The sequence below is a fragment of the Pseudopipra pipra genome, chromosome 2 (assembly GCF_036250125.1).
Source record: "Pseudopipra pipra isolate bDixPip1 chromosome 2, bDixPip1.hap1, whole genome shotgun sequence".
Classification (NCBI taxonomy): Eukaryota; Metazoa; Chordata; class Aves; order Passeriformes; family Pipridae; genus Pseudopipra; species Pseudopipra pipra.
In genome coordinates, this window is record NC_087550.1 from 86198273 (window position 1) to 86225516 (window position 27244).

General features: G+C 36.7%; 1 protein-coding gene across 3 annotated transcripts in view; it reads right to left on the minus strand.

The window, feature by feature from the left end:
- Window positions 1-11026: 11026 nt before the first annotated feature.
- The window catches only part of GABRG3 (gamma-aminobutyric acid type A receptor subunit gamma3), a 313249-nt gene continuing 297031 nt past the window's right edge, over window positions 11027-27244 (minus strand). For all 3 annotated transcript variants that reach the window (XM_064646229.1, XM_064646228.1, XM_064646230.1), the window contains 4 exons: window positions 23453-23605; window positions 17699-17895; window positions 16181-16210; window positions 11027-12396 (listed from right to left, as the gene is read on the minus strand). In XM_064646229.1, coding sequence (XP_064502299.1) covers window positions 12118-12396; window positions 16181-16210; window positions 17699-17895; window positions 23453-23605 — 659 coding nt within the window. In that variant the 3' untranslated portion in view covers window positions 11027-12117. The remainder of the gene's footprint in view (window positions 12397-16180; window positions 16211-17698; window positions 17896-23452; window positions 23606-27244) is intronic.

Sequence of the window (27244 nt, forward strand, 5' to 3'; positions counted from 1 at the left end):
TCCTTTACCACTGCTCCCCTGCTAAGCTATCTAAAGATTTCATTAGCCTTTTGACCACATTTCAGTAGGTAAGTAGATAATTTTGATCCCTTAGCCATCAACCAGAAACCTTGCAACAGTCCTAGAGGCAATTATAGATAGACTAAGAAAGATGAAATGTGTAAATAGAAGACTGCTCAGTATTAAACAATTTTGATACACTAAGGCTGACATTTCTCAGAACTACTTACAATGTTACTCAAATTTACATCACAATAAAGGTTCAAAATTTGGCTTGTCTAAGAAGCTGGAATTATATTTTTATAGGTGTTTCTTTGGTATTAATTTCCATTGTATCCAAGCACTTTAGGGGAAGAACTGCATGTGCTGTGAGATTGTTTGAAGTGTGTCTCGAGATACTTACAGTGCATAGGACACTTTTGTTTAAATGAATGACAGAGCAAAACCAATGCAGCTCAAGTCTGAAAATCATTTACATCTAAATAGCTGTCTACCAGTTCCCCCATATAAATTACTTTTGTTTGCAAATAAACATTATTATGTTCACAGATTGTTTAGGACTAAAGAAACAGTGCTAGATTGAACTTCTTTTTATTGCAGTCTCTGGTTAACATGATGAATTAAATGTGTGATGGTATGGACTTCTTTAGCATCCAGAAGAAACAAAAGCAGGTTTCATCTGTGTTACTTAGAAGAGCCTTGTTACCATATTTTCTCCCACTTTTTATTGTACTATTTCTTGCAGTGCTTTTGAGTTAAGGAAATGGCATTATTTTCATTTTGTGTATGATAAGTTAAAAAAAATTTGCTAAATTCACAGGTTTGCAGCGTGATGGCTCCAATTCCACAAGTAATTGAATAATAGAGAGGTCTAAAAGACCACTTGAAATACTATTCACACAGTGACTTGGGTGTCAAGGTCCTTATATGGTAATTAGGAAAGGCTTTTGCGCCTGAGTTGGTCTCCATGGCACGTGGGCCAGCCTACAAGAAGCCTGTACCTTCAGCTTTGCTCTTCAGGGACAAAGGCCATGCTGTGAAACTGGAACATAGCACCTGAAACCCTTTACTGTGCCCAAATCACTAGCTTCTCTTGATGGTCTCAGTCAAGAGCTCTAAAAAAATTTTTCTGAGGTATAGGAGATGCCGCAGAATAACATGGCTCATTGCAGCTTTTACTTCAGTGGACACAGGCATCTCCGACGTCCTGCATCATGTCTGTCAGCAACGTGGGCTCTCTGGGCACTGAATCTAGCTCTAGTTGTCTTGTTTCCACTTATATGTGGTGACAGAAGAAGGTAGGGCATTTCATTACAATGTGAATGTTGCTCATACATACGTAGCTAATGTCATTTGAGACTCCCTGGGTTATTTAGGGTTTTCTTGGGTCTGACAGATATAACACAGGTTCTACTGTGCCTATCTTGAGGCAGCTGAGGCAAGGCCCATATTGGTACAGGGTGCTTGCATGTGAGCAAAGGATGTGTATGCTATACCCATGCAAAAGAGTAGAACCTTTAAAAGTAGCTTGTTCTTACTTATTTTCATTAATTATGAAGGGAGTTAGATGTCTAGATAAGATTTAGCCACCTGAAACTGAGAACAATCCCACCCTAGGTATGAGAGGCTTTATTGCAGAGTTAGGTTAAAAGTAACAATTTTTTTAAAAATGTCAGATAGCTCCTTCTGCAAGTGCTTCCTGTTCTGGGAATGCTGAAGCACATGGATGTTTTGTAAGTCAATCTCAGTATGTAGCACTATGAAAAAACAAAGTGTTTAAAATTAACAAAAATCTGATGAAACTTACTGGTAAGCAATATATGTAATATTGTTATGTCATTAACTGTGATGTGCTTTTAGATGTAATATGAACCTTTGTTACAAATATTGTTCTTTTTCTTTTTATATATTAAAACAACAGGGTTATAAAGCATGACTAAATCTGTAATAATGTACGCAGCACTAAAAAAACACTTAAATACTTATTAATATGCAAAATACTTCAATAATTTAAATGTTCTGTGGGATTAATGACAGGGCTAGAATAATTTTTCTGGTCTTAATGTAACATTTAAAAACCTCATAGTCTCAGAACAAGGAAGGAAGGAAAAACACCTTTCAGTTTAGCGCTTCATCTGAACAATGGGTCCAATACTTTACAGCATAATGAAATTACACTATTGACTAATAAAATCTGAAATTATCAAAGAGAATGGAGAGGCACTCTCAATACTGTTACAACCCTTGACTTCCAGAAACATTCTCACTTAAATGTACATGTGTTGGTTTGAAAAATATTCCCACGTGTGGAAGTACTTCCAGTTTTTGTACGGTTTATGTGAGAAGTAGCCACTGTGTCTTCGAGTATATTCTTTTCAAGTGAATTTTGATATTACTAAAGTGTTGAATTTGTATTTACCATTAATAGGCCTGAGGAACAATAGTGAAAACGCTTCCTATATCTCTGACCATGTAGTTCAAGTTTCATTTAAGAACCAAAGCGGAAGGGTAGGAGTCCTGGGTTTCTTTCTTGTCTCAGCCAAGAAGCACGTCACTGATGCTGCTACCTACCTGTCAGCTCACAGAAACAAGTACTTACTCTCACTCACCTTTGTCTACCAGGTTAATTTCATGTAGCAAATGGGCAAATAGTAATGACGGGAAGGGAAAAGAAGCTTAAGGAAGGGAAGGGAAGGGAAATTTAATCCCTCTAGGAAATGCTTGAAAACTATTTTTATTAATCCTAGAGGACCACTACTTAAACAAGGGGTGTTACTATTTTCCAACTTCTATTCTGTTTACTCCAGAGGACTGTCAAATTAAATGCCATGGTCTTCTCATATTATGAAAAGGAGGCAAACAAAAGTAGAAAACAGCTCTACAGCAGCTAGATGGGGGAACAGTAACACTGGAGCTGGAGAACTGGCGTGTCAGGTTCACCCTTTTGACAAGTAAGCTTTAACAGGATTAATGGAAACAGCAAGTTGCCTCTGGTGAGTCACACTGAACCAGTATTTAAGAAGCAACATTCATTGTCTGTCTCATACAAATTTCTGCACCAATTATGTCCAGACAGAAGTGCAGCCATACTCCCTGTTATGCCGATAATGGACACATCCCCATTTGTGAATGGAGGCCACTGTCTGTCAAAAGACCATTGGATGGTCTGTGAGAGAAGTACGAAAAACCATTCCAGTTAGGATTCACATTCATATGGCTCTGCCAGCTTGGAGTTATTCTTCATATTGTGCCAAACACAGGATAAAATGCAAGTCAGAAAGGAGGGATAGCTTATCTCTTGCTATAGACCGTATGGATGTGAGAATACAAGTTTTGTGGCTGTGCATGCTGACCATTTTGACTCCATACTTCTCGGCAAATGTTTTTCTTATGTGACAGTATATTCACAACACACAGACATACCCTGTTATCCACTGAGAATATCTTCCTGGAAAATGTGATGGTTAGTTATTCAATGGGAGGGGAGACTGTGTGCAGGGATTTGAGAAACGCACACTGTTTAACGCCACAGGGACAGTATATCATTATTTTGTGGCAATAAGATCTTTAGCTTCATTTTGGTAAAAAAGTAAGATCTTGATGGCGTGGGTGAAGAACAGACAAGAGGGATGCTGCTGCATACCCATACACGAGGTTCTCAGCATATTTCTGCAAGTGTTTTTGTAATACACAAAAAATATTTCGATGAGATATTTAAAATACTGCATCATAGCCTACTTTTTCTATATTCTTAGCAGTTATTTTAACACAAATAACTGTGGCAGGAACACTTCAATGTGACTGTATAGCTCAGGGTAATCTTGATAGAAGAAAAAACATTTATGACAGCATTTAGCAGAGCACAATATGAAATTATTGATGATGGAACTTCAAAATGAAGCTTGGCTATGGCTATTAAGTGACAGTGGTCTTCTAATATCAGTCAGTAGGAAAATGTCTATCCCATTTATTCCTTATTTTCTGGATAGCTCCCTGATGTTCAGCTTTGCTCATTTTCCATTTCAAAAACTGAGTTTACTTTAACTGAAACTGTCAAGCAGTAATTCAGTTCTTAACTAGATTTGTGGTGGTGAGACAGAGGGTAACATAGAAAGGCAGAACTTATTGGCACGATTCATCATCATACTTTATTGCGCAGTCAAGCCTACTGGGCAGGAAATGTTATTAAATTGGAAGATGTGTCACAGCCTTCTGAATTTGGCAGGATGAGCACCTTAAACCTCTGGAAGGGCCGATGTGAATGAATTGCAAGAATATAGCTGGTGTTCCAGGCCAAGTTTTGCAAGGGAGAAGAGCTGGCATTGTGTTCACACTGTGACAATGGCATGTGTTAATGACTAATTAACACATGTAGAAGGAAAATAGTCATGGCAACGATTATGCTTACTAGTTATCCTGGGGAGTGAGGCATAATCACATCTACTTGGTTACTGCATTTCTAGCACTGTTATAACAAATGTCAGCTGCTGTTAGGGAAGTCCATAATCTATGTTTATTTTTGAGTAGACAAGTCAGTACTAGTAATTGGGTTTTGTGAAATAAAATGTCTTTTGGGAAAACATGCCTTATTGTTAGGAACATACAGAAAATATAACAAACTCAGATAGGAAAATCTGTTGAAACATGAGAAATCTGGGAAGTTTCTGCATTATCTGTGGCCCAGATGTCACCTCCAGTGTTACTATGGACTAGAATCCTGAAATGAAGTAGGCATTTCACAGTCATAGTGGGTTGAGACTGACAGTTCTGTGTTTATGAATGTACAGAGGGAGGAATTAAATTGCATTCAAAAGAACATAAATCAAGAAGACAGTCTTGTGAAAATACAGACTATAGTTTTACCAGGAAATTACATTGTGTACTGAAAAAGTTGGGATTGGGAAAGTTTTGAAACCAAATTTGATTACAAGTTTTAAGTTGCAGATTCTTTGCATTCAAGCAGTTTATGCAAAAGGCACAGCTTATTTCTGGACTTCTGTTTGGATTCTGTAGGTTATTCTTCCCATTTTATGTTAGCCCCATGGATAAACTGCAGTCTCAAATCTTTGAGCTCAGCGAGCTCATGCTCACTGCTGAAAATACTTTTGAGGACTCCTGAAATTCCTTTCAAGAATACCCTATTGGAAAGGTAACACACTGTGCCTTTTCTCTTAGGCAAATTTTCAGATATCTATTTCTATTTTCTTAAGACCTCAACTTCTATAAGAAAATACAACCACCAATACATGCACGCAATACTTGCATTTTCTGATAATGTGTATTTATTTGTATCCAGAAATACAAATGTTGGGATCAAAATACGAATATAAATAGTATTCTAGACGCACAGCCCTACTCCTTAACACAAAGTAAACTGGAATGGATGTGATCAAGAAGGGAAAGTCATCTGTGAACTTGAGGAAATGAAGCACATGGGTGTTTGACTTTTCTGATTAGATCAGTCTGGGGGATCACTAGGATGGCTATCTAACTTAGAATGACATACTGGTGCTAGTGCTACCTGTATTATTCAAGGCACATTGGGCACATAATTGTACTTTCATTTCACTATGACATCACAAGCTGCACTGCTAGCAACGAAATCACACACCCCTAAGAAAAACTTAGGAAGGAAAGATAATTAGAAATCTAAAATTTTGTCTGTGTTCTATAAGAAAGTTCAATTTGGCACATAGTTGGCAGTATTTATGTGATTCCTAAAACTGCACTCTAAAAAAAAATTCATGTGTTGTCATGGTGAGAAAAAAATGTTTTGAGAGCAGTATACTGAGAGTTTAGAATAGGATTTTATGAGGGGTTTGATGGCAGCCTGTGATAGCCACAAACTGGTCTCAGATTCCCTCCAGGCTAGTGTTCCAGCTTGTGACAGTCACAGGTTGGTCCATGATTTAAGGTTGGTATTGCATGTGAGCGTGGATAACAATAAAGTCATGGGACTCCTTAATGACTGCAAAAGAGAATATGGCAGACTGATACTGTAATCCCTCTGCACAAGGTTTCCGACTGTTGTTCACTTGAACACTGTTTTGTGGAAGCTTATTCTGAATTTTTTTCCTTTGGAGCACCCTGTCTGGCAGAGGTATACATCCCTGGGTTGCTCGTGTAATACTGTCAGATGGAATTATTTTATCAGCTTTCCATGAGTTCAGTTGTCACTCTCATTTTAAGAATCCCAGGTGGTCTGTAAGCATGGGATGGATTCAGTAGCATGATCTGTTCCATACTCATTTGTCAGTAGTTTTTTTAAAAATATGCCATCAATATTATTCACTTCATCCTTTTTATATTAATGTGCAATTTAGAAATTTTAGCATTTACCTCTCTTAGTCCTCACTTTAAGTATGTAAATCACAAATCTCACTTTAAGTACTTAAGTTACAGATCCAGTGTACTTAAGTTTTGAAGCCAATCAATGGATAATCAAGCCCTCCAGAATATGATCCAATGCTCTTCCTATTTGCTTGTAAGAATATTTGAACTTAAACCCATGTTCTGGTCAATGGTCTTCATTAATGTGTAAGGTTTTGACTTAGATCTAGTGGTGTTTTCTTTGACACTTGTACTCATAACACAGTCTCAGTAACAAGCCATCATCTGCTTCACTGTGGGTATTTCATTCATTGTATTTTAGCATATATTGCGTCAGGACAGCTTCATCTCTCCCAAGCACTTTCACAGGCTGCAAGACATTAGGAGAATATTAAGTGCTGTATTAAACACTAAGGAGAGCACCTGGGTTCCCCTATAAAAGGCTCTACAGGCTGTCTTAGGGCTCCAAGTCAAGTCATATGAGTGCTTTTATGACACCAAAGAGACTGTTGTGTCTTCTCTGACTAGTGCCATTCATTACCTAGATCAAGAATACCTGGCAAGTAACTGACTGTATCAGTGCCTTATTTGCCTGGTTCAGTCCTTGAGAAAGCCTACTCCTAGACATATGAATAAACATAACCACATCTTCTGCTTGTCCTTCATAAATAACAAATTATTAGAAGATCAAAATGCATATTTTGATAGAAAGTAGAGATGTCCAACTCTGATGCACTGAACTTCATAATGAATTTTCCTAGACTATATGTAAAATATATAGCATAAGAATAATGAAACCATACTTTTTTTTCAGTATGTAACTGTAAATTGAGCTAATTTTGTGCTTGCCATTTGTATAGGTGGAGGGAGGAAGGATCTAAAATTAACTCAGAAAAAGAAAAACATCTAAAGGAAAAAGAATCTCACCTTTTAGCTGTAGAACTGCATTCCCAATGAATAGTCTGCTTTTTTTCTATTTTAAATAGTCTTCTGGAAACTTATATGGATGAAGTAAACATCAGCCTTGAGTTTATGCTCTATATCTCTTGGTGGAACGAAGCTGCTGAGTGAAGAAGGAAAGATTCTCCTAAATTGCTGAAATCCTACTGCAGATTTCCTAATATTTAGGAAATAAGAAACCTACAGACTGCTTAGAAAAATAAAGAAAAAGTAGGCAAATGCTCAGTCTGTAGGTTGAAGACGTTTAGAATATTGGCCACACACTGTGGGGCTCAAGAAGAACTTCGGTAAGGTCACTGTCCCTCTTTCTAACGCTCAGATGAGGAATAGTATATCCTTTAATATTAAGAAATGATAAAGGCACTGGTGTAAGAGGCACAAAGACTTCACTGTGAGAAAGAAGACACCTTGAAAAAAAATCATCTGATTGTGTAGGCAGCTAAGATTATGGGATATGGCTTGCCTTTTCTTGGTGTATTATATCAAAACTGGGAAAGAGCAGTCAATGGGAAGAGTACAGTCTGTTATGGACAGCCTTCACAGCTTTCAGTGGGTGCTTTGTTTTACAGCTTAGAAGGTAACACCAACCCTCCAGACTGTGAGACTAATGAAATTTGTCTGTCTTAAAATATTGACTCTCCCTTCCCACAAAGTCAGCAGCTCTAGAGTTCCCTTGCACCTGATTGCTTGGTGTGTGGGCAGGACCGTAATCTTTCTAGATGTATGGAAAAAATTGGTGTTAAAAGGAGGCAAACAATCTTCCTTTCATGAAATGACCAAGTAAGGTGAGCTGTGATAAATTCATGCAGCAACATGAGATCCTAGACACTGAGACACATTAAGGCTGCAGAAGTGTTTGAGATAGCTATCTGAGTTATTTGGCAGGATGCCTCGAGTTCCAAAAATATAATTTTCTATCAACTAAAGGCTCATGTGTCATTGCTGTTCCAGCTGATGAATGTGCAAACCTCCAGGTGGATGATTTGGAATTAGCTGTGAATTGATTTGAATAAAAGGACTGTGACAGATAAGAACTGCACAGCAATAAAAAATAATTTATTTCTCTTTTTTTAGCTTCACGACTCATCACAGTCTCCATGAAGACAATTCTGGGTATTGTAATTTTTATCATTTTTATTGGTATGCACAATATACCAATATACAGTTAAGAGTTGATTAAGTAGAACATTAGCATCTGAAAGAGAAGAAAGGTTACCAAAGTGCCTATTTCTTGACTAGAAAGTTACATTAAAATTTCGTGGGGTGTGATGCACTTCAGTTCCACATTACTGCTGGACATGGAGACAGTATAAACTGGCTACAAGTTTTTATACCCTTATTCTTGGGAGAATAAAGGATAGAGTAAAAGGGCCAGAAGAACTGTGAAGATTGAATTAAGCAGACCAGTATCTTTATACATTCTTAATTGCCTTGAAAATGCTGCCCTCAATGCAGGAAAATACTGTCCAACAACTTTTAATTGAAGGGGGAGAATAAGAGGATTGACTTTAGTTCCTACTGGGAAAAAAATCCTCACAGTCTTTTCTGTAACTTCAACAAGGAAGGACTGTAATGTGAAGATACTTGGGTTTGTGATTTTACATATATATCCAAATGCGTTCATTTCACTGCTCATTTATTTTTGCTTTCCTCCATTTCCTTCCTTGGAAGGATAAAAATAAGAAGTAAACAACAACCAAAAAAGTAGTTGAGTAAATGCAAGTCTTGAATACAAAATTATGCACTAAGAAAATGTTCTAAAATGCAGTTATTGCATTTCATATGGGACAGTGCAGAAAAATGTTTGGGTTTTTTTCAATTTGTGAAAGAAACAGAAGAATACCTGAAGGTTAATAAGGACATTCTTACTACTAGAGAAGGATATAGCATATAGATATATGCAGACCACATTATCTAGGTCTCTAGAATACTTGCATTTTGAAAGATTCAGAGCCTAGAAAGATTGTCTTCCCTGACCTCTAAGGTTTATTAGTGGCTGTTAAAGCACAGAGCAGTAAGGCAGTGAGAGTAAACCAAGTAAGTAGGAATGAGCAGAGCAATGCATTCAGGAACCTGCCAGCCTGCAGCCACCTAGCTTGCATATAAATCAATTTTTTGCACATAACCCCGAAGTAGAATAAATTACACAGTAGAATATATCTCCTGCTTTCAGTACAAGAGCAGAAGCCAGAAGTGTCTGCAGATTCTTTCTTGTCAGGACAGTGGAAAAAAGTGGAATTATGTGCTTCCAACTTCTGTTTATGAAAACTCAGAAAGCAGAGGCAACATGACTGGACTTAGCAGAATCAGTCTTCCAACGTGCTTTCAGTAGCACTCATGGGCAGCCATGAGCAGAAGTGTAAGAAAAACATATGCTTATCATCTAAAATGGGAAGAGTCCACTTACACACTTACTTTTGGGGCATTCACTCAAATATGTAATTATTAAATAAACCTCACTTTAACTGTTCAAGATCCAATGCTGGAAGGCACCTTATTGTGTGTCATTTTTCTCAATGCTAACACCAAAACCAGTTGATTGTGCAGAGGGTTTACAGGATCAGCTCCCTAAAGGAAAACTCTTTCTATTTTTTTTATTTAGGCTTGGAATATTTCTAATATTCTTTCAAAATATGGCTGAAGGTGACTATTAGAGTAGATTAATTCATAATTAGAGATCAGTATATTCAATTCAATCATCTTCTTGCATGGCTTAAAATATCACTGTCATTCTTAAATAAAATCCATACTTCCAAATGCAGAACACAGAGGTTTATAGAGCAATAGATTGTACAGAGTAATTTGCTAATGAGAGTTAGCAAAATCTTCAACATATGTTTTGAAACGAGGAGGTTATCATTGGCTTAGAAGACATCTGAATGGGCAGATTTTTTTAAAAATAAGGTTTAGATCCTGTCTCCAAATATTTCTTCTCTGTGCTTCTAATATGAATTTTGTCAGTCCTTACAGAAGTGATCCCCCTCCCTAGCCTAAACCCAGCTATGTCTCTGATATTTCAGACAAGTGAAAACCAGAAGATTTTGAGTAACCATAGTTAACTTTTTTGTTAGACTTTTTTCAATTAAAAACTCACTGGAAGAGCAGAACAACAGTAATGACAGACAGTGATGTTTCAAAGAACATGAAAGCATTTCTGTTCCCTTAGAATTACCACTGCATTAGCTTTTGCTTGTTTGCAGGGTTTTGCTTATGAGGAAAAAAAGGAACTCCTCTTCAATCACATCCACCATTCATTTTTTTATCAAATACTGTGTGGAAGAGACAGACATTTTTTGAGATTATAAAAAAAAATATCTCCAGGAGAGAAAAGAAATAGAATTATGGTTTTAGGCATGTTTCAATCTCAATCTTTTGTAACCACTTGTCATCCAAAAGTAGTGAAAAGCTATTTCTATTTAATTCTGAATCTGTTTTGTTTGCTTAATAACAATTACATAGACAGTCTGTGAAAGATGTCATCTAGCTTAACATTGTAAAGCTAGTTTTTGAAAGAATGGGTAACAAGAATTTAATGGTCAAAAGCTTGAAAAATACAAAATTGCTTTTTACAGTAAAATATAGTTGAAAATTTAGGAGAAGAATGAAAGCAACTTCTTTCTATGCATGGTAACTATTCCATGTTTAATCCAGGTGTTACAATTGAGTTCCTGTAACGCACTATTCAAGTCAAAGGTGTTCAGTCTTCATCTCAGGCCCAGGGAACAACTGCCATGAGTAAATACTGCAGTCTTTAACTTTATTAAATAAACAAAAAAAATCCTTTGGCACGCACTTTTCAATTTTGTAAAACAACTTTGAGAGAAAAAATAAGAATGCATGTGTGCACTTTCTAGTAAATTGAAATCCAAAGAAAGTCACATATTCCTGGTGCTATTATATATATATATGTGTGTATATATGTATATATATGTATATAGCACATCAAATGTGACCTGCTACAATGACACAAACAAGCAGGAATCTTGTCCTGCTTCAAGTAGAGTACTTTAGAAATCAGTGACGATCCTATGTTTAACCAGTCATAAAAAAGACAGTTAAAAGCTTGAAAAACTGTAGAAGTTATTCCTACAGCTGCCTCAGAGATAGGCAAGTGTTATTTATATCAAAATAATAGCTTTCTTATCACTCTGCCTTTTCACCTTTAAGTTAAAATCAATATGTGTAGGTAAGTGGCTAATTCCACAAATCCCAGACCTTTGCAGAAAGTAACGTTCATGTTTTGATCCCACCAGAGACATTTCTCTACTGTCTTTTGGTGATTACTCTGTATCAAGGAGATCACTAATGAAATATTTCCCTAAACTTGTGGGATAAAGCTCAAGTAAATTTAAATAAAAATGAGTTGTTTTGTTGACTTTGGCTTATTTGCCAATGCCAGCGTACATTGCTCTGAGCCTCAGAGATATGACAGCATTTTGAAGAAAGTATGGGAATGAAAAATAAAAATGACATATTTAATCTTTGCCTGAATTGTGAATAGCTGCTATGCCAAGGCAGAGTAGTAGAGATTCTAATATACAATAATTGTTCATAAACATCACTTACACTACAAATTCAGCTGAATTTTGTAAGAATTTTTTCCTTAAAACGAATAGCAGTTAGGAGAGAATTCTTCCATGTTTTTCCTTTTCAGGAAGATACATACTAAAATTATTCATCAGGCTCTGTGATGGTGATGAAGAAGGTGAAGGTTAATGTGGTCTTTATAATTTGAGATGAAACTGACCGTGTCCTTCACTTTGTCTGCACTTTCACCATCCATCCACAGTGAGAAAACACAGCAGTCTTCACCGCTACAGGCAACATTTAAAGATAGAGGTATCCAACCCAGTAGACAAGGTTAAACAGCAGGAAGGATGTAGGAAAAAAGACCCTGGAGTAAGAGTCCAGTTCTAAGATGTCTATGTGAATTCGTCCTCTCCTCCATGAGCCTGATTTGCACTCTTCATAACAACAGAAAAAGCTCTGACAGTCTTTCCCATCCAGACATTCATAGACACAGGCATCTTCGAATTCTTGCCAATACATGGCATTGTTCAATGTGATGACCGTAGCTGGTGGTCTCATATCAAGTACAGAATAATTCTGAAGAGACAAAAAAAGCCACAACAGTTTGATAAGCTTTCATGGATGATGAAGATCAAATTAATAATCACAGGAAAAATCATAGGAGCTGAGAATAAGTGGTCAATATTTAAGAATTCTAGATTTAAGGAGCATCTTTCTTTCCCTCAAAAGATGCCTTTTCAGATGAATTTCTGTAAAGACATTGTGGAGTGGCAAGTTAAATAATTCTAGGTGTATTTCCTACTTGGGTAACTTAAGAATATATTTCCCAGTAATAATTTTCTTCACACTTATGAGTTCACTTACCTGTCAGAATATTATTTGCAAGTTGTTTTAAACATTTGCAGCCACTACATTTAAGAATGGATTCTGAAAAATAAGGAAATATCCCCCTTCTCCATTTAATTATAAAATGACCTTCACTTAGCATAGATGCATTCACTGCCTCTTAACTTTATCATGATTTATAAAACCAGATATGGTCAGCAACAAATAGTGATCATTTCAGTATAGGATTTCAAAATGTCATCCCTAGGCATGTCCCCCTAGTGCTTATCACACTAGCCATGCTCAGAAACAAGACACTTTGTTAATAATGCATCCTCACAGTACCATTCGCGCCTACAGACCTCTCCTTCTTCAATGTACTCCCTATTTACACTTTGTCAGCTTTTCTGTCACATAATTTTCTTTTCAGGAAGGATGCTTTCTCACAATAGTCTCCCTTCTCATTAAGCTATCCATTCCATCTTCACAAATGTCACCTCCTCCACTGACATCACTAGAAAAGGTCCCATCAGCTTTGCTGCCTGTCTGCACCGCCCTGACAAAGCAGACACCAGCCCTGTCAGCACAGTTTTCTCTACCTAAGGGGCCCTTCCTCTCTCTGTGACTGTGCTGAGCTTTGCCTGCAGGAGGATGCTGGCTATGCACTAAGAAGTCACACTTGCTTGCATTCAGGAGGATGCTCTAGGTCCTTGCCTCCACACTTATTATACAAAGTACTCAGCATTTCCTGTTGACAGTGTTCGTATGTATCTGAAAATTTTCATGCCAGATCTGAAAAACATCGATGATATGACTGATGTGCCTCAGTGGAAATTTTTATTTTTCTATTGACTTCATTTTCTTTCTTTGGGTTTGGCACATGGTAATATTACCCATCTCACTAAAAATCCTGGTCCCTGAGCTAAGAACTGGATGTGGCACCTCTCTGCCTATGTGTTGGCATCAACATAGATTAACTACATCTGAACAACTGCCCTATGGAATCCAGTCAATTACTTGTGGACACAATTCATTTCATCGTAAGTAAACGGCTAAAATCTCTCAGGTGCTTTTTGCTGTGGACTGCAAGGAGATTGAAGTTTAGGAGCAAATTATTGCAAATCTATTTGTTGTGAAAAACTGAACCTCTCAGATTAGATGACAGAAATTACACCCTTATGGTCCTCTCTCTCATTTGTAAAGTTCTGGGTGGATGATTTCAGAGTCTTACAATGTGTTGCCATGTGCGAGATGAGTCTGAGGGAGACTATCAGAAATGGAGAGATAACTTGAGAGTGGAAGATGGAGATGAAGTTCCTGAAACCTCTGTTTGACATTTTCTGGACTGTTTTATAATCGTTGCGACATCGAGTTTCCCCATTTTGAGAGTTTATTGTATTTTCCCTATTTTTGTATTGTTCCCTATTTACTTAAAATCCTGTTTCCTCATTGGTTAAATCCTGCTGCAATGCAGTAGTTTCCTTAAATGTCCCATGTTCCCTTATATGTTTAAACCTGTCCCATGTTCTACCCTACATAATTCTATTTTACATGCTCCTACCAAGTTCCACCTCTTCTTCTAGAAAGTTCAACCCCTGCCATATAAAAAGCAGGAGCTAGGTGAAAAAGATTATTGCACAAGCAATCTTTTTTTGACTGTAGCACTTTGAGGAGAAAAAAATTATGACTAGAGTATACGTGGAATTCTGCTATACCCGTGGGTCACATATAGTAAATTTATTGCAAGTCTTATGAAAATTTCCTACTCAGGGACTGAAATTTTCCATGCCTGGCTAAAATATTTATGTCAAAAAGAAGAAAGGCTAAGTTAGATTTTGGTAAATTAAGATAAATAAGTGCTCTGGCTCTGCAAAGGAAACTTTTTCGTCTGTCAGTAGCCTTGGGATTTTTGTTGTTGTTTTGTTATATCAACTATCTGCTCATGACAGAAGATAAAATAAATGCCCTGATAATACAGAGAGACTAATCTGGTTGTTTGAATCTCTGTCAGATAGGAAGTGTCTTGAGGTGACAAGATACCAGGAGAAGGTGGATACTCCTTGCTGTGTTCTGCGTATCCAGCTGAGCTAGGTTGGTAGGAGAGTAGTGCATGCAGAGTGGGCATCAACCTAGTCCCACCCTGGTGGTCTGCCTTGGACAAGGCAGTTCAGATGCAGTGTTAAACATGCTTAATACCACTATTTCAGACAAGATATAAATGTGTTCTCCAGGAGGAAAAAAAAGAGGTGGGATTACCTGAACACGGATTTACTAAGATTGGTAAATCTCATCTTTCAGGTATCATCATTACAAGGATGGAAACGATAAAATGATGTCTTAAGAGCCAGAGACACTGCTTCTTTTAGCAATTTAAGCTATAATTTGAACAGAGAAGTTGTTTATGTATAAAAAAAAAGGCTCTGTTCAATATCTGTCATGATGAAAAGAGTGAGTAAGAAACTTGAAAATGCTGGAGATAATTTCCAAGCAAATCAGACTGACTAGTTAAACCCTAGGCTGTTAAACCCTAATGTAATTTTAACCGTGTATCTTTTCCTCATCATTTTTAATTGGAAAAAGTAAAGTGCCACTACCCATTCAATGTGGCTTTTTAACTTCATCTTTCAGAAAACTCTGTCAATGGAATGACATCAGTAGAGAGTGTATAAATACAGTGATTTCTGGAAAACATTAATTTTCAATGAGCAGACTTTCAAAGCTATACAAGGTCTTCAAATACATCAGAAAACTCAAATTAAAAAAAGAAGTTGTATAACATTATTTGTAAAAGATAGGCTAGTAACATGGAGCTAGCAGTTGTAAATTATAAACTTCATCATATCCCAACCAAGAAATGCAAAAAACAGTGTTTCAGTTCTGACTCAGTTCTTATCTGATAACATTCAACCAGCTAATTAACTTCACCTTCTGTATGTTTCTGTATGCTTTATATTTGTATATATTACAGCATACATTCCAGTTTCAGATTTCATACAACTTACAGACACTTATTTTGTGCTGTCTTTCAACTTTATTGCCGCTGTACATATTCCATTTCTAGATGTAGTACAACTAACTGTATTTAACTTGTGTGCCTGAATTATTTGAAAATCCAGCTGCAAGCTTGCTAAAGATTTTGCAGATATGCATAAATGAACTATTTTAGTTAAAACTCCATATAAGTTTATGGCATAACTTGAGCTTATTACTTTTTTATAAAATGTAATAAGAAGCTGCAGTGTTATATAAAGCAGATACACAAAATTCCTGATGTAAAAATAACACACAATGTTCTACACTTGACCCTTCTCCCTCCCAAATCACTTGGTAAGTTCTTATAGAAAGAGGCAGCTATGTTCCTCTGCCACAGCTGAAAACACACTGACCTTTTACCAAAAAAAGCAAAACAATATTTATAGTGAAGTCAGGGTAAAGCATAACATAGCAATACAGATTTCTCGGGAATTAGTTCAAGTAAATGTCAACCACACATTCATACCCCCAATGCTCTCACTGAATAATGTAGTTTACTTACCATCACATGACCAAAACTTACATCAGGTAGCTTAAAGAAAGATAGCAAAAGAATTATTCAGAAGAAAACATACTTATTGCTTCATACGCATCTAAGTTCAATGGCATTCCTTGAACCAATGCATTTGTTCATAAAAGACTTCATAATTGTGTTCTGTATATTCAGCATAATAATCTGTACACTTGAAAACTTGAAAGCTCAGCAGAATGTGCACCTAGTTTCCATACAGTTAAAATTTTTACTCAAATCATTACGTTTGTTTATCTATCAAACAATAGCTAAGTGAGCATTTGTTCAGGTATTAATTTAAATCCAATCAATTCTGCATGCTTTCCCTCATCTTCATTCATGTCTGGAAATACACCCTACTAACAAAGATATGAGTTTCTAATTCAGTCTTTCTAAAGGATGGCAACTTTAGTCTGATCATTAGCAAGTTCATTTTGATTGTCTCATACTTTTCCTTTGGTAACACTCTTGCTTCTTGTGTGCAACACATATTACAAAAAGCTATTATAGGTTTAACGGAGTTTTCATTGACTAAGTCTGTGGCTTTCTCAGCTTTTTCTAATACCATATTTGTTTCAGCTTTTCCTTCATTAGTTCTTCATTCAATCATTTTCTATAGCACTTCATTCAATCCCTTTTTATCTCATGACCTATTATTCCCTAAATTTAGCCTTCTGTCTCTTCCTCCTTTACACTTTTCCTATTTGGCTTAGATTTCTGATTTCAAATGTCCTTATTTCCTCCATTATGTACAATAGCATCCAACATCTTCAATTACTGATTTTGAACACATAAGATGTGTTCACTGATCCTGAGAGGAGAACCCCCTTCCCTGTGTTTACACTGAGGTTTTTGTCTCTGTTAAACTGCCCCTCTCATTCTCATAGTCAGTTATGAAGTATACCAGGCAATTCTTCTTGCATGATTGTTTTAATTGATTGTAAATGAACAGCTTTTGTATGTTTCTCGGTATTACACTTGGAAGTAGTTTTTTGGCCAAAAATGCAGCCATGTATAGTGACCTCCTTTTTTTTTTTTTTGAACATGTGCCTTTGTGCACAGGGCTAAAAAAAGTGCTGGTTCCCAGTAGAGACATGGAAATTCTGTTTCTGAAGTTCATAAATATTTCTAGACCTGTTAAACCATGAAATAGCAATGCACTGAATATATATTGATGTGTACATATTTGTATAACAAGCTATGCAATCTGTTTCAGTGGGAGCCCTTTATGATTACCAGCACAGTAAATGGAGGACAAAAGACACGTAGGTAGGGTTGCTGCTTCATGGTCAGCAGGCTGCTTCTATTAGGAACAGACCTCACTGAGAAGGCACATAACTGCTTCTACTGTTATTGCAGGTAACTCTTCCATCTGCTTTCAGGGCAGATCACATCGGAAACCGGGAAAATCTTGGAGGAGTGGGCTGTCGTGGCATTACAGGCTATCACCGAATGATTATCCGCTCTCTGAGCTGCATATGAAAAGAAATTTAAATGTTTCCATCTTACCGACTTTTTCTTCTTAGTACAGCTTGGTTTCCGGCAACTTGAGTAGTAGTTGAGCGTGGCATACTCCATCAGAGCAGCAAAGACAAATAGAAAGCATACAGTCACAAACAAATCCATAGCGGTGACATAGGAGACACGGGGTAATGACTTTCTTGCAATGGTACTCAAAGTTGTCATGGTCAATACTGTAGTGATGCCTGCAGAGAGAAACTTGATTTAATTGTATGCAACACCATTTATCCATATCACAGAACAATCTTTGGAAATAAACATACTAAACAAATCCAGAATGTACCCAAGTAATTAATTAATTTCCTTTGGTAGAATTAAAAAATAAAGAGAAAATAACAATAGTAGAGACAATATTATTTTGTAAACAAAGATTTGCTTAGTTTATTTTCATCTTTGCAAAAGTGACATTCCCATGCCTCTCAATATGCTCTTCTTCATATTGTGCTTTTCCTGATCCCAGTGAGATTGGAGGGGGGGTGAGGGAGAAGGAGAGAATGAACTTTTTCAAGAAAAGTATAAACCAGAAAAGATACTAAACCCAGAAAAATAAAAAAAAATAAGAAATCTAGAAAACAATGAAGGAAATATGTTCTGTTCTGCAGTAGTATTGGTCTCATGAAAAATCTTGTACTCAAAAAAGAAAAAGAAGTGGAGGGAGAAAAGAAAAGAAATTTTGCTGCAAAATTCTGACCATGAATTCTGAAAGTATGTTTTCACACCACTGCTTCCTTGGGAGACCTCCACCGCTATTTTCCTTCTGAGTAAGGGAACTCAATGTCACTCGCTCAGTCTAAGACTCTCATACATAATGTTCAGATGTAACATTAATGGAAAGAGCCTTTTTAATTCACACAAAGCATCACTTCTTAGATTGATTTAGTAATAATGAATATAATGGGAATTAATTAGTGTGAAATATCTAAAACAATAAAACTAGTCCTAGAATTAAATCTATGTCATGTCAGTCATGTAAGTGCCAGTGATTCATATATTTTCTCTTCATTCCTGAGGAACAGAAGTCTTTTCATTCCCAACTTGGATTGATACTTTTAATCATTTGTTGTGAACTGTAAGTCTTCTGATAGAAAAAAAATAAAACTTCTCAATGGCTTGGGAAAAAATATAAAGCTCTCACTCAAATACATCTCAAGAGAGAATCTGCTTTACAAACAACATAACCATAAGGTAATCTTTCTTTTTTATAGTTAAAGTGATACTTCACAATGGTTCACAGCGTTTGAAATGTCAAGGGCTGAATGAAATTATGCCTTATAGTAAAATTACTTCTCACAAAGAGCACTCTAGAAAGAAAGAAGTACCTGTGGATTACTTTTGAGTACTTTCTCTTTATGAAGGTTTGCCCCTCTCTGATTTGTAACGTTTGATTGAAGCTACAATGATTCACAAGAATAACCCTCTCCATTTAAACCAACAGAAATTCCCTGGAAAAGCCAGAAGGGAGATTACTGCCCAGGTCTCAACCTTCATCTACAATGATTAATAAGTAATTGAATTCCTTAAATATCCCTTACCTAGAAACAAACTAACAAAAAGTTTCTGAAAAAACCCACGAGTCAATAATCAAGATTAAAGCAATGCTGACAGGAAGTGGGAAGTATGGACTGTGTGTACCTTGGACATCTACAAGCTATTGGGAAAATATTTCCATTTCCTGACATCTGTGCCACCTCCCAAAATCAGCAGACATGGCTGCCATGATCCAGCAACCTCTCCAGACCTCTCAACATCAGTTCTGTAGCTAGCTGATGCTCTGAAAAAGCTCCAGAGCCAAAGACCATGCTTAGGCATTCATCATGGTAGACAACTGGAAAGATGTCCACCTGCAAAAGGTGTTGACTCACTGGTCTTGATTTGGTCCTTATTAGCTACAGGCTGTTAGTCTTTCTGTATGACCTTGGGAGTCACTAACTTCGAAAGAACTGCATCCAGACTATGACATACCCTACAACATAAAATGAACTTCTTTAAGAATTTCTAACTCACATTTAGATTTCTAACACAAATTTGTCATTTTCAGAGCCACATGTACATGCACCTGTCTTCAGGTATTTTGCTACCTTTAAAAAATTCCTCAAAACCTATAGAGTTCTTCCAGTGCAATATACAGTGTCCTGTTTACTTGGACTCAAATAAAAGTTTTTATTTCTCACTCATCCAGTGATAGGACAGTTTTTATTAAAAGACTAGAAAGAGAAAAAAGGGAGAAAAAACCTTGCAGTGCTCAAAAGCATTTTTGAAAAGTCTGCAATATTTCTGAATGTTGTATTGACAGTGGAATATTTTTCTTCAATTTTTACTGAAGTGGAGGTATAACTGCATTATCTGTGCAGGTATCTGTAATTAGGACTAGCTTCCAAACTGACCATGGACAGGAAGGCAGAGAAGTGAAAAAATAATTACCATGAGCTTCTGTGCTTAAGTATTTAAGTCCTCGACTCAGCCTGCATCCTATATCCATGCCTTAAGCCTGAATGAAACACCAGCTCAAATCATGTTCAAGACTGGATTCTAGCTCACACCATTAAAAAACATTGAGTTTTTGAAATAATGAAAATTCTATCTAGTGTATCAATTTCATATCTAGCACACCAGCACAAATCTTAAAGTACTAAAATGAGTTTTTGGGGTTAGATACAGAGAAGAAAGGGCAAGAAGGTGCACCAGATGATAGAGTTTCGTATTCCTATGCATTTACAAGTCAGAATATAGATATGTATGTATGAATAAAATGGAACATCATTATTTCCAAATATAATATCTAGATTCATTTTAGCTCATTTTATGTCTCATGCTAAGAAAATTCAGTTTGTTGAGTAATTTCAAATGCAATAAGTCTTGCCAGATGAAATTGGTAAGTCTCTCACTTTGTGGAGTCACGTATCGCAAAGTGAGCTTTGCATCTGTTACTGAAATTCACAGTGCTCATGAACTGTTTATTCCAACAGAATTTTAATATCATCCAAGGACAGCTTTGAAGTAACCTGACTTCAGGATTTTCAGGTAGAAAGTGTAAGTATGAACATACAAGTTTGTTCTCTGAGTACATTATATTCTCTGAGTAAATTCCATACCAAAGATGCTATTTGATAAAACAAAAACTACTGTCTGGGATGTCAAATGATGCAGGTATATATACTGCATGAAAACATTTTTAAACTGCAGTTTGAAGTTGCTCTGTAGTAACTTCCTGGTCCTATTACACATCATACCCAATTTGAAAAGTAGGGGGAAACTGGGAAACTGGGGGAAACAGTTTAACTTAATTCCCTTCATCCTCAAGGAAAACAACATATTCTTTTCCAATTCATAACTTTTTTTCAGGCACTTGCTGGCTGTTCTTCACTATGAACTTCGTGAGATCATTCTGATTACTAGAGACAAGTAGATATTGAAGAGACCCTTTTTTTTCCCTGTCTTTGAATGAAGACCAGAATAACCTGGGATCACAAAACACAGTTCTCATCCAAATTTTACTTTCATTTTCCCACTGAATCTTCAGGTGGACTGGAGTTAGTCTCATTGCCACTCTGGACCTCGGTCCCTCAAAGTGCGTGTGAAAAGGGGACTATGATGCCAAGTTTTTAAAGAGCACTTTGATGCCTCTGGACAGTACTGCTGAAAGGATACCTACGGTCCCATAGCCCAATTAATTTTTTTCCCTAGCACAGAAGTAGTTTATTACTTAACATTATTCAGAAAGTAAAACCTGTCCTTCATATAACCGTGAGTAGTTGCTAATAGCTTAGGAAATTATTCATTAATTTCAGAGAGTGAAATATTTCCCTAATGCTAGCCCTTTACATTAATGCAGCTATACTTGGATACGGTTTGGTGCACAGAGTCAACAATTAATTTCAACTAATTAGTAGGAAAATTTTAGCAGTTTGCCTTCGGCTGTATTGCTCACAATTTCACCATGTGCCACTATCCAAATGTGAATGTGTGTTGTTGCTCAGACAGATTTATAAGTTGCATTATACAAGCAGGCCTACAGTAAAATAGGAACAACCGCTTACTGCATCTGAAGAATCAACAGGCCATTGCTAATTTGGAAACAATTGGACTCTGTGCACAAAAAGTGACCCATGTATATATTATTTATTTTTTATTTGACTTCATTTATAGAAAAGTTGTATTTTAGCCTATTAATTTAGTTCTCCATTGGAGTTTTAGCAGTGAGTCATGATATCCATTGAATATAGCCTTGGAACATCTCATTTTTATATTCTTACTCCAAATTCATGACTACAGCTGAATACATTTTTGTCTGAACTTCTTGCTGGCTGAGAGGGTGAAGCAGGGAGAATCACACTGTAGTGATTAGTGATCTAACCTACTTCTCTGTCTAATTAGTTGGAAAACTGAGCTGTGTGGTGTGGGGAACCACTGTCAGGAACAGGATATGAACACTGCTTATGGCAAATCAGTAATGCAAACTGTTAGATGCCTTTGGTCTCTTTTCTCTTATGCATTAAGAAGGATAACCCAAATGGATGCTCTGTGACTCTGCCCACACATGGGGCTTCAGACTCCCTGTTTAAAAAGATGGAGCATGGTCAGTCTTTCCTTATCTCCCCTGAGCCACCCAAATTAAGAAGAAAGGCGTTCAGCAAAGAAGTACACTAAAGACCTATTGCTCAATTTTCTGGTTATCAGAAGCAAGTCTACACAGCCAGAAACAGGCAGTTGTACAGTTGCTCTGTGGTCTTTTTGCTGTCCTGGATGTCACAGAGTAACTGTCAATCTAAGGGTCTGTCATGTTGCTGGAGCCAAGGTTTAACAGCACTTTGGCACTCACAAGAAAAAAGTGAGGACTGAATACTCCTTTCTTTTAAAATAACCCCAGAAAAATGGATCCACTTCATAACAAACTCCAGCATAATGATGCAATCTGTAGCTGGGAATGGTAACCTCTATCCTTGAAAACAGACATGCAAACCTTGACATAGCCTTTGCTTTTTTCCTAGACTGGTAGATTTCTGAATCAGTTTGTATAGGTAGACCTGGCAACCACAACCTGAACTAAGATGTTGTTTTTCCTTTGGTTCTGATGTACACCTATAATTGGCAGTTATATAACCTTGTATCCTTAATGCTGGCAAAACCTGGAGGTTTTCCTTAGACATAAGAATAAATTTCCAAGTGTCTAAGTCAACATTTCTAAAGCACATCGCCAAAATGCACAGGCTGGTCCTGACATAAATGAGCTTCTGGAAAACCTAAACCACCATAAATCTCCACAATCTATGAAAAATATGAATATACCCAGCGTGAAGCCTAACTTCAAGCATACAATCGAAAAGACTTTTCATGAGTTAATACTATCATATCCCACAGTTTTCTGTGCATATATAAGACACAATTCCCTGTGGTGAAGAGTTTCAGAAGGGACGGAACCAGCAGTGCAAGTAATTAATTCTTCAAAAATGTCACTAAGATGTCATAGTGAGAACAAGGAGATAGATATTAATTCAAGAGATTTATGCAAAATAGGTGGCAGTGTCATCCAAAGGGTCAGACTGGTATACTCTTAATTCTTTAATTTCTTCCTGTTACAGGAAGAGAACCAGAGGTTTCAGTGATAAGTAGATCTGGGTCTGCAAGATGTAGTAGCAATAATCCAAAGTATACAGTGGTCTCTTTGAAAGGCAGCTTACATTTTCAAATGGTAGTATAGGAACATCACAAAGACAGAAGAAAACGGTAATATTAAAAACTTACCTAATGCTGTTCTTGCTGGTGTAGCATCTTTTTTGATCCAAAAGGATACCCAGGAAAGAACAACTGTTAATATACAGGGAATGTAGGTTTGAATAGTAAAGTACCCCATTCTTCTACTTAAGTCGAAGTATATAGTCATGACTACATAATCACCTGCAATAATAATACAGAAAATAAATTGACATTGTGGTGTGATACAGACAGTTATTCACTGATCTGCTAATATTTTAAACTTTATAAAAACAGTCATATGAAATATTTTTAGTGTTTCAACAGCATCTGTGCAGTATTGTTCACGTGATATTTAAGTAAACTATGTCATTTTAATTTCCTTAAGTTTTAGCTCTCAGTAGAAATTACCTGTTAGTAATCATTTTGGATGAGTAAAGTTTTGAAAGGCATCTTGAATTTCCAGACTTGATATTTCTGGATGGCTTTATGACCACAAACATGAAGATATTATCATTCACCAGATTCTGTAACCAAGGCACACAAAATCCTTCCTTTTGTGGACTGTGTCTTCCATGCCCTAATTTCAGGTTTGAGTGACATCTGTTATCTTCTTCTGAGATATGAATCAGAAAGTAGGGGTCTTTATGGCAAGTCTAGCATGCACATGAATATGCCCTTAACAAGAAGTCATTTAGAGACACCAGAGCCTCAATGCTGATGATAGACTCTCTTTTTGTCAGCATTCCTTCATTTTGAAACAGTTGTGGCCTTTTTTGATAACTGTAAATCTTCAGTAGGGCAGTCTGGATATAAAGTTTATTATTCTGCTGGATAGTAAAAACCGTAAAATCAAGAGCTCAGTAAGAAGGCTAGTTTATCTCACATTATATGATTTTTTTTGGCAGTATCTCTTCTGCTAACCCTTGTGACACCACAGGGAATAATAATCTGTGCCTCTCTCTCTCCTCACTAGAGAGTACTAACCTTATCACCTCTGTCCTTACTAACAACTCCCTCAGCTCCATAGATGTTGGCTATCCTTCTCTCTCAGTCACAGTGATTAACAGTAACAAAACTAAACTGTGACCAATTTCTGTACTTTGTTTGAAGTATGTTGCTTCATTTCAGATGTGAAGAAGAGAGAGAATATCTGACTACATCAGACTTGGGCTAATAAATTATACGGCTTCTTGTTATAAACTTTAACTTTCTAGAGTATGATATTACAGAAGGCATCATTTGCAATAGCTAAGTGACTATAGCTAACTGACTACATCCTGTTACAGCAAACCATAGGAATGAAGAAATTGGTAGCACATACAGATTAATCCCCCAAGGAATGTACATAAACTCGCCCAAGTAGAGGGATAATGGGTTTATTAGTTGAGGCAAATTAAAGCTTAATCTTCCAGTAACAGAGAGCATATAAACAAATGTATTTAATACAGTGGATAATTTGACTATAGCTAAATATTACACAGAAAAGAAATTCATTCAGTAAGAATAACTTCCATCCAAAGCATCTCTGAAAGCACTGTAAAATCAATGAATTATCATAAACTACAAAGTTAAAAGTAAATAAAATCTGATTGTGGGAACTGGAGAAAGAAACTTAAAATAATGTCTCAAAAGGAAAAGTTCCTATGTGTTGAGTACATCAGTTTGAGATAGATATATTTGGAAGAGTTTGATAACCATGTGTTTCCATAATGCCTTTGTTAGATGAATGTGTACATTTTGAAAAGTATTGTGCCAGTGAAAAGTGTGTGACCCCAAGAAGTTGGACAGCCATTTCAGAAGTCTTGTGTATTTGGCATTATGAGACAGAGCTTTAATAATAGAGCTCACTGCTGTTACAAGCAGGAAGTATTGCAGTACATCACGACATAGTAAGCCTTGTGGGTTGTTCTACAGGCTAAGGGTTATTTTCATTCCACTAATTCCCAGCACTTTTCTCCATGCAGGGAATGGCACCAGGGAATTGCTGTGGTTTAGTAACCATAGGTTCTGATGGCTTATTATTAGACTGCTTTGCTGCACTGAAGAAACACCACAGCAACTGAGATCATTTCATAGAAACAGGCGTAAGGAATCAGGTACAGTGTAAACCAGTGCTTCTATTGACATGAACCAACTGAAAAATTTCAAGAAATTGTTAGTGTTTCATACATAGTCCGCTAAGGTAGAAGGATGAGCAAAAAATGAAATCAAAGACTCTATAGGAAATATGCCAAACCTTTAAATTTCCCTTATTTAGTTACTGTATAAAAACTGCTTGAAAATGGTATAAAATCAAGCAATCTGCAGACTTCTCATTGTATACAATGATATATGATACACACAATTCCAGTACCCACACAGGTCACTGCTCCACTCAATAGTGTGATCCTGACACCCAGCACAGCAATTGAGAGTACTGGGAGAGTAAGGCAGAGTCACTGCTTCCAAGGTCTTCAACTAAAATAAACCTGATAAACTGAGAGTGGGAGAAAACTGCATGATGTAGAGAGTCCATCACCACATTTAATCACGAAATGATTTAGTGTCTTTCAGGCAGAATTCATTTCCTGTGATTTTAGATACCTGGAGGGAAATTCTACAGACGACCGCACACTGTAGCCTCTTTTCTATATTCAATGGAAAGAAATTGGTACTTTCAGTGTATGCTTTTTCTTGTCTGTTTTAGAGGTAAATTTTAGAAGGTAAATGTATCCAAAATATTTCCCCTTCTCTCCCATGATTAAAAAATGAGAGTGAGTGCCTCAGATGTGGACAAAACCATTGTAGACACTTGCAGATCATCCAAGGAGTTTATCACAACCCTTAATTCCATGATGAGAGCTAAATTGTGCAACCTCTGTGAGGGTACTAAGATTATTTTTCATAAATAGAATAACTTTCTTAACCTTTTAAAGGGTATTTTAGTTATTTTCCCCCTTGGTTTCACAGTTAAAGTTGATGTCCTTATCCTTTAGGATATGCACAACTCCTTCTCTGCTTGTTCCTCTGTTCTCCTCCACCTTCCTTCCTTCCTTCCTTCCTTTTTTCCTTTCCCAATGCTTATTGCAACAGAACTTTTCACCTTTTCTGCAGGACATCCTTCCAGCTGGATAAACAAAGGAACTGTGACTTGGTAAAATTTTACAAAAAGCTGCAAATTCCCGGGTATCCAACAACGACCCACAGATGTATAACAAGCACCCAATGAAGACGAAATCCTACATTCATTTAGCCACTAACCTATTTTTTTGTCTGAGATCCACAGAAATTCTCACAATGAAGAAGGCAGACCCAGTCATACAGGCAGCAGCTGTGCATATTTACTTATGTACTGTACCCTCTGTGCTGCCCTCTAATTTATGGGAACACACTGATAGATAATATACCAAGCAATTTGATTCTGTGGTAATAGTGATACGAAGTGGATGTAAGAGGAGAATTTGCTGGTACTCCTACAGTACTCAAACCATGCTTAGAGACAATGTAGCTCCGAGACAATGAATGCTGCTGACAATATTCATGGGAAGAGGAAATCACCACTGTTGAAATTCAGAGCCCCAGCTGAAAGCACCAGTGTTGTGGCTTCTCTCAGAGTCAAGCCTGTTTCTGTACAACATATGGTGAATGATTTTTTTTAATAGAGATTGTAAATTACAATTTTTAATTAAATTACCACTTCAGTTCTATCCTCAGCCAAGTCACTTGCTGTTGAGATTCCTGGATTCTCTTTTTCCACACAGAAAAGCCAGCACGTATGTGCTATGGCTACTTTCTTCATTGCACTACTCCAAACTGCATTATTATTGTTGTTGTTGTTATTATTATAATTACTAATACTAC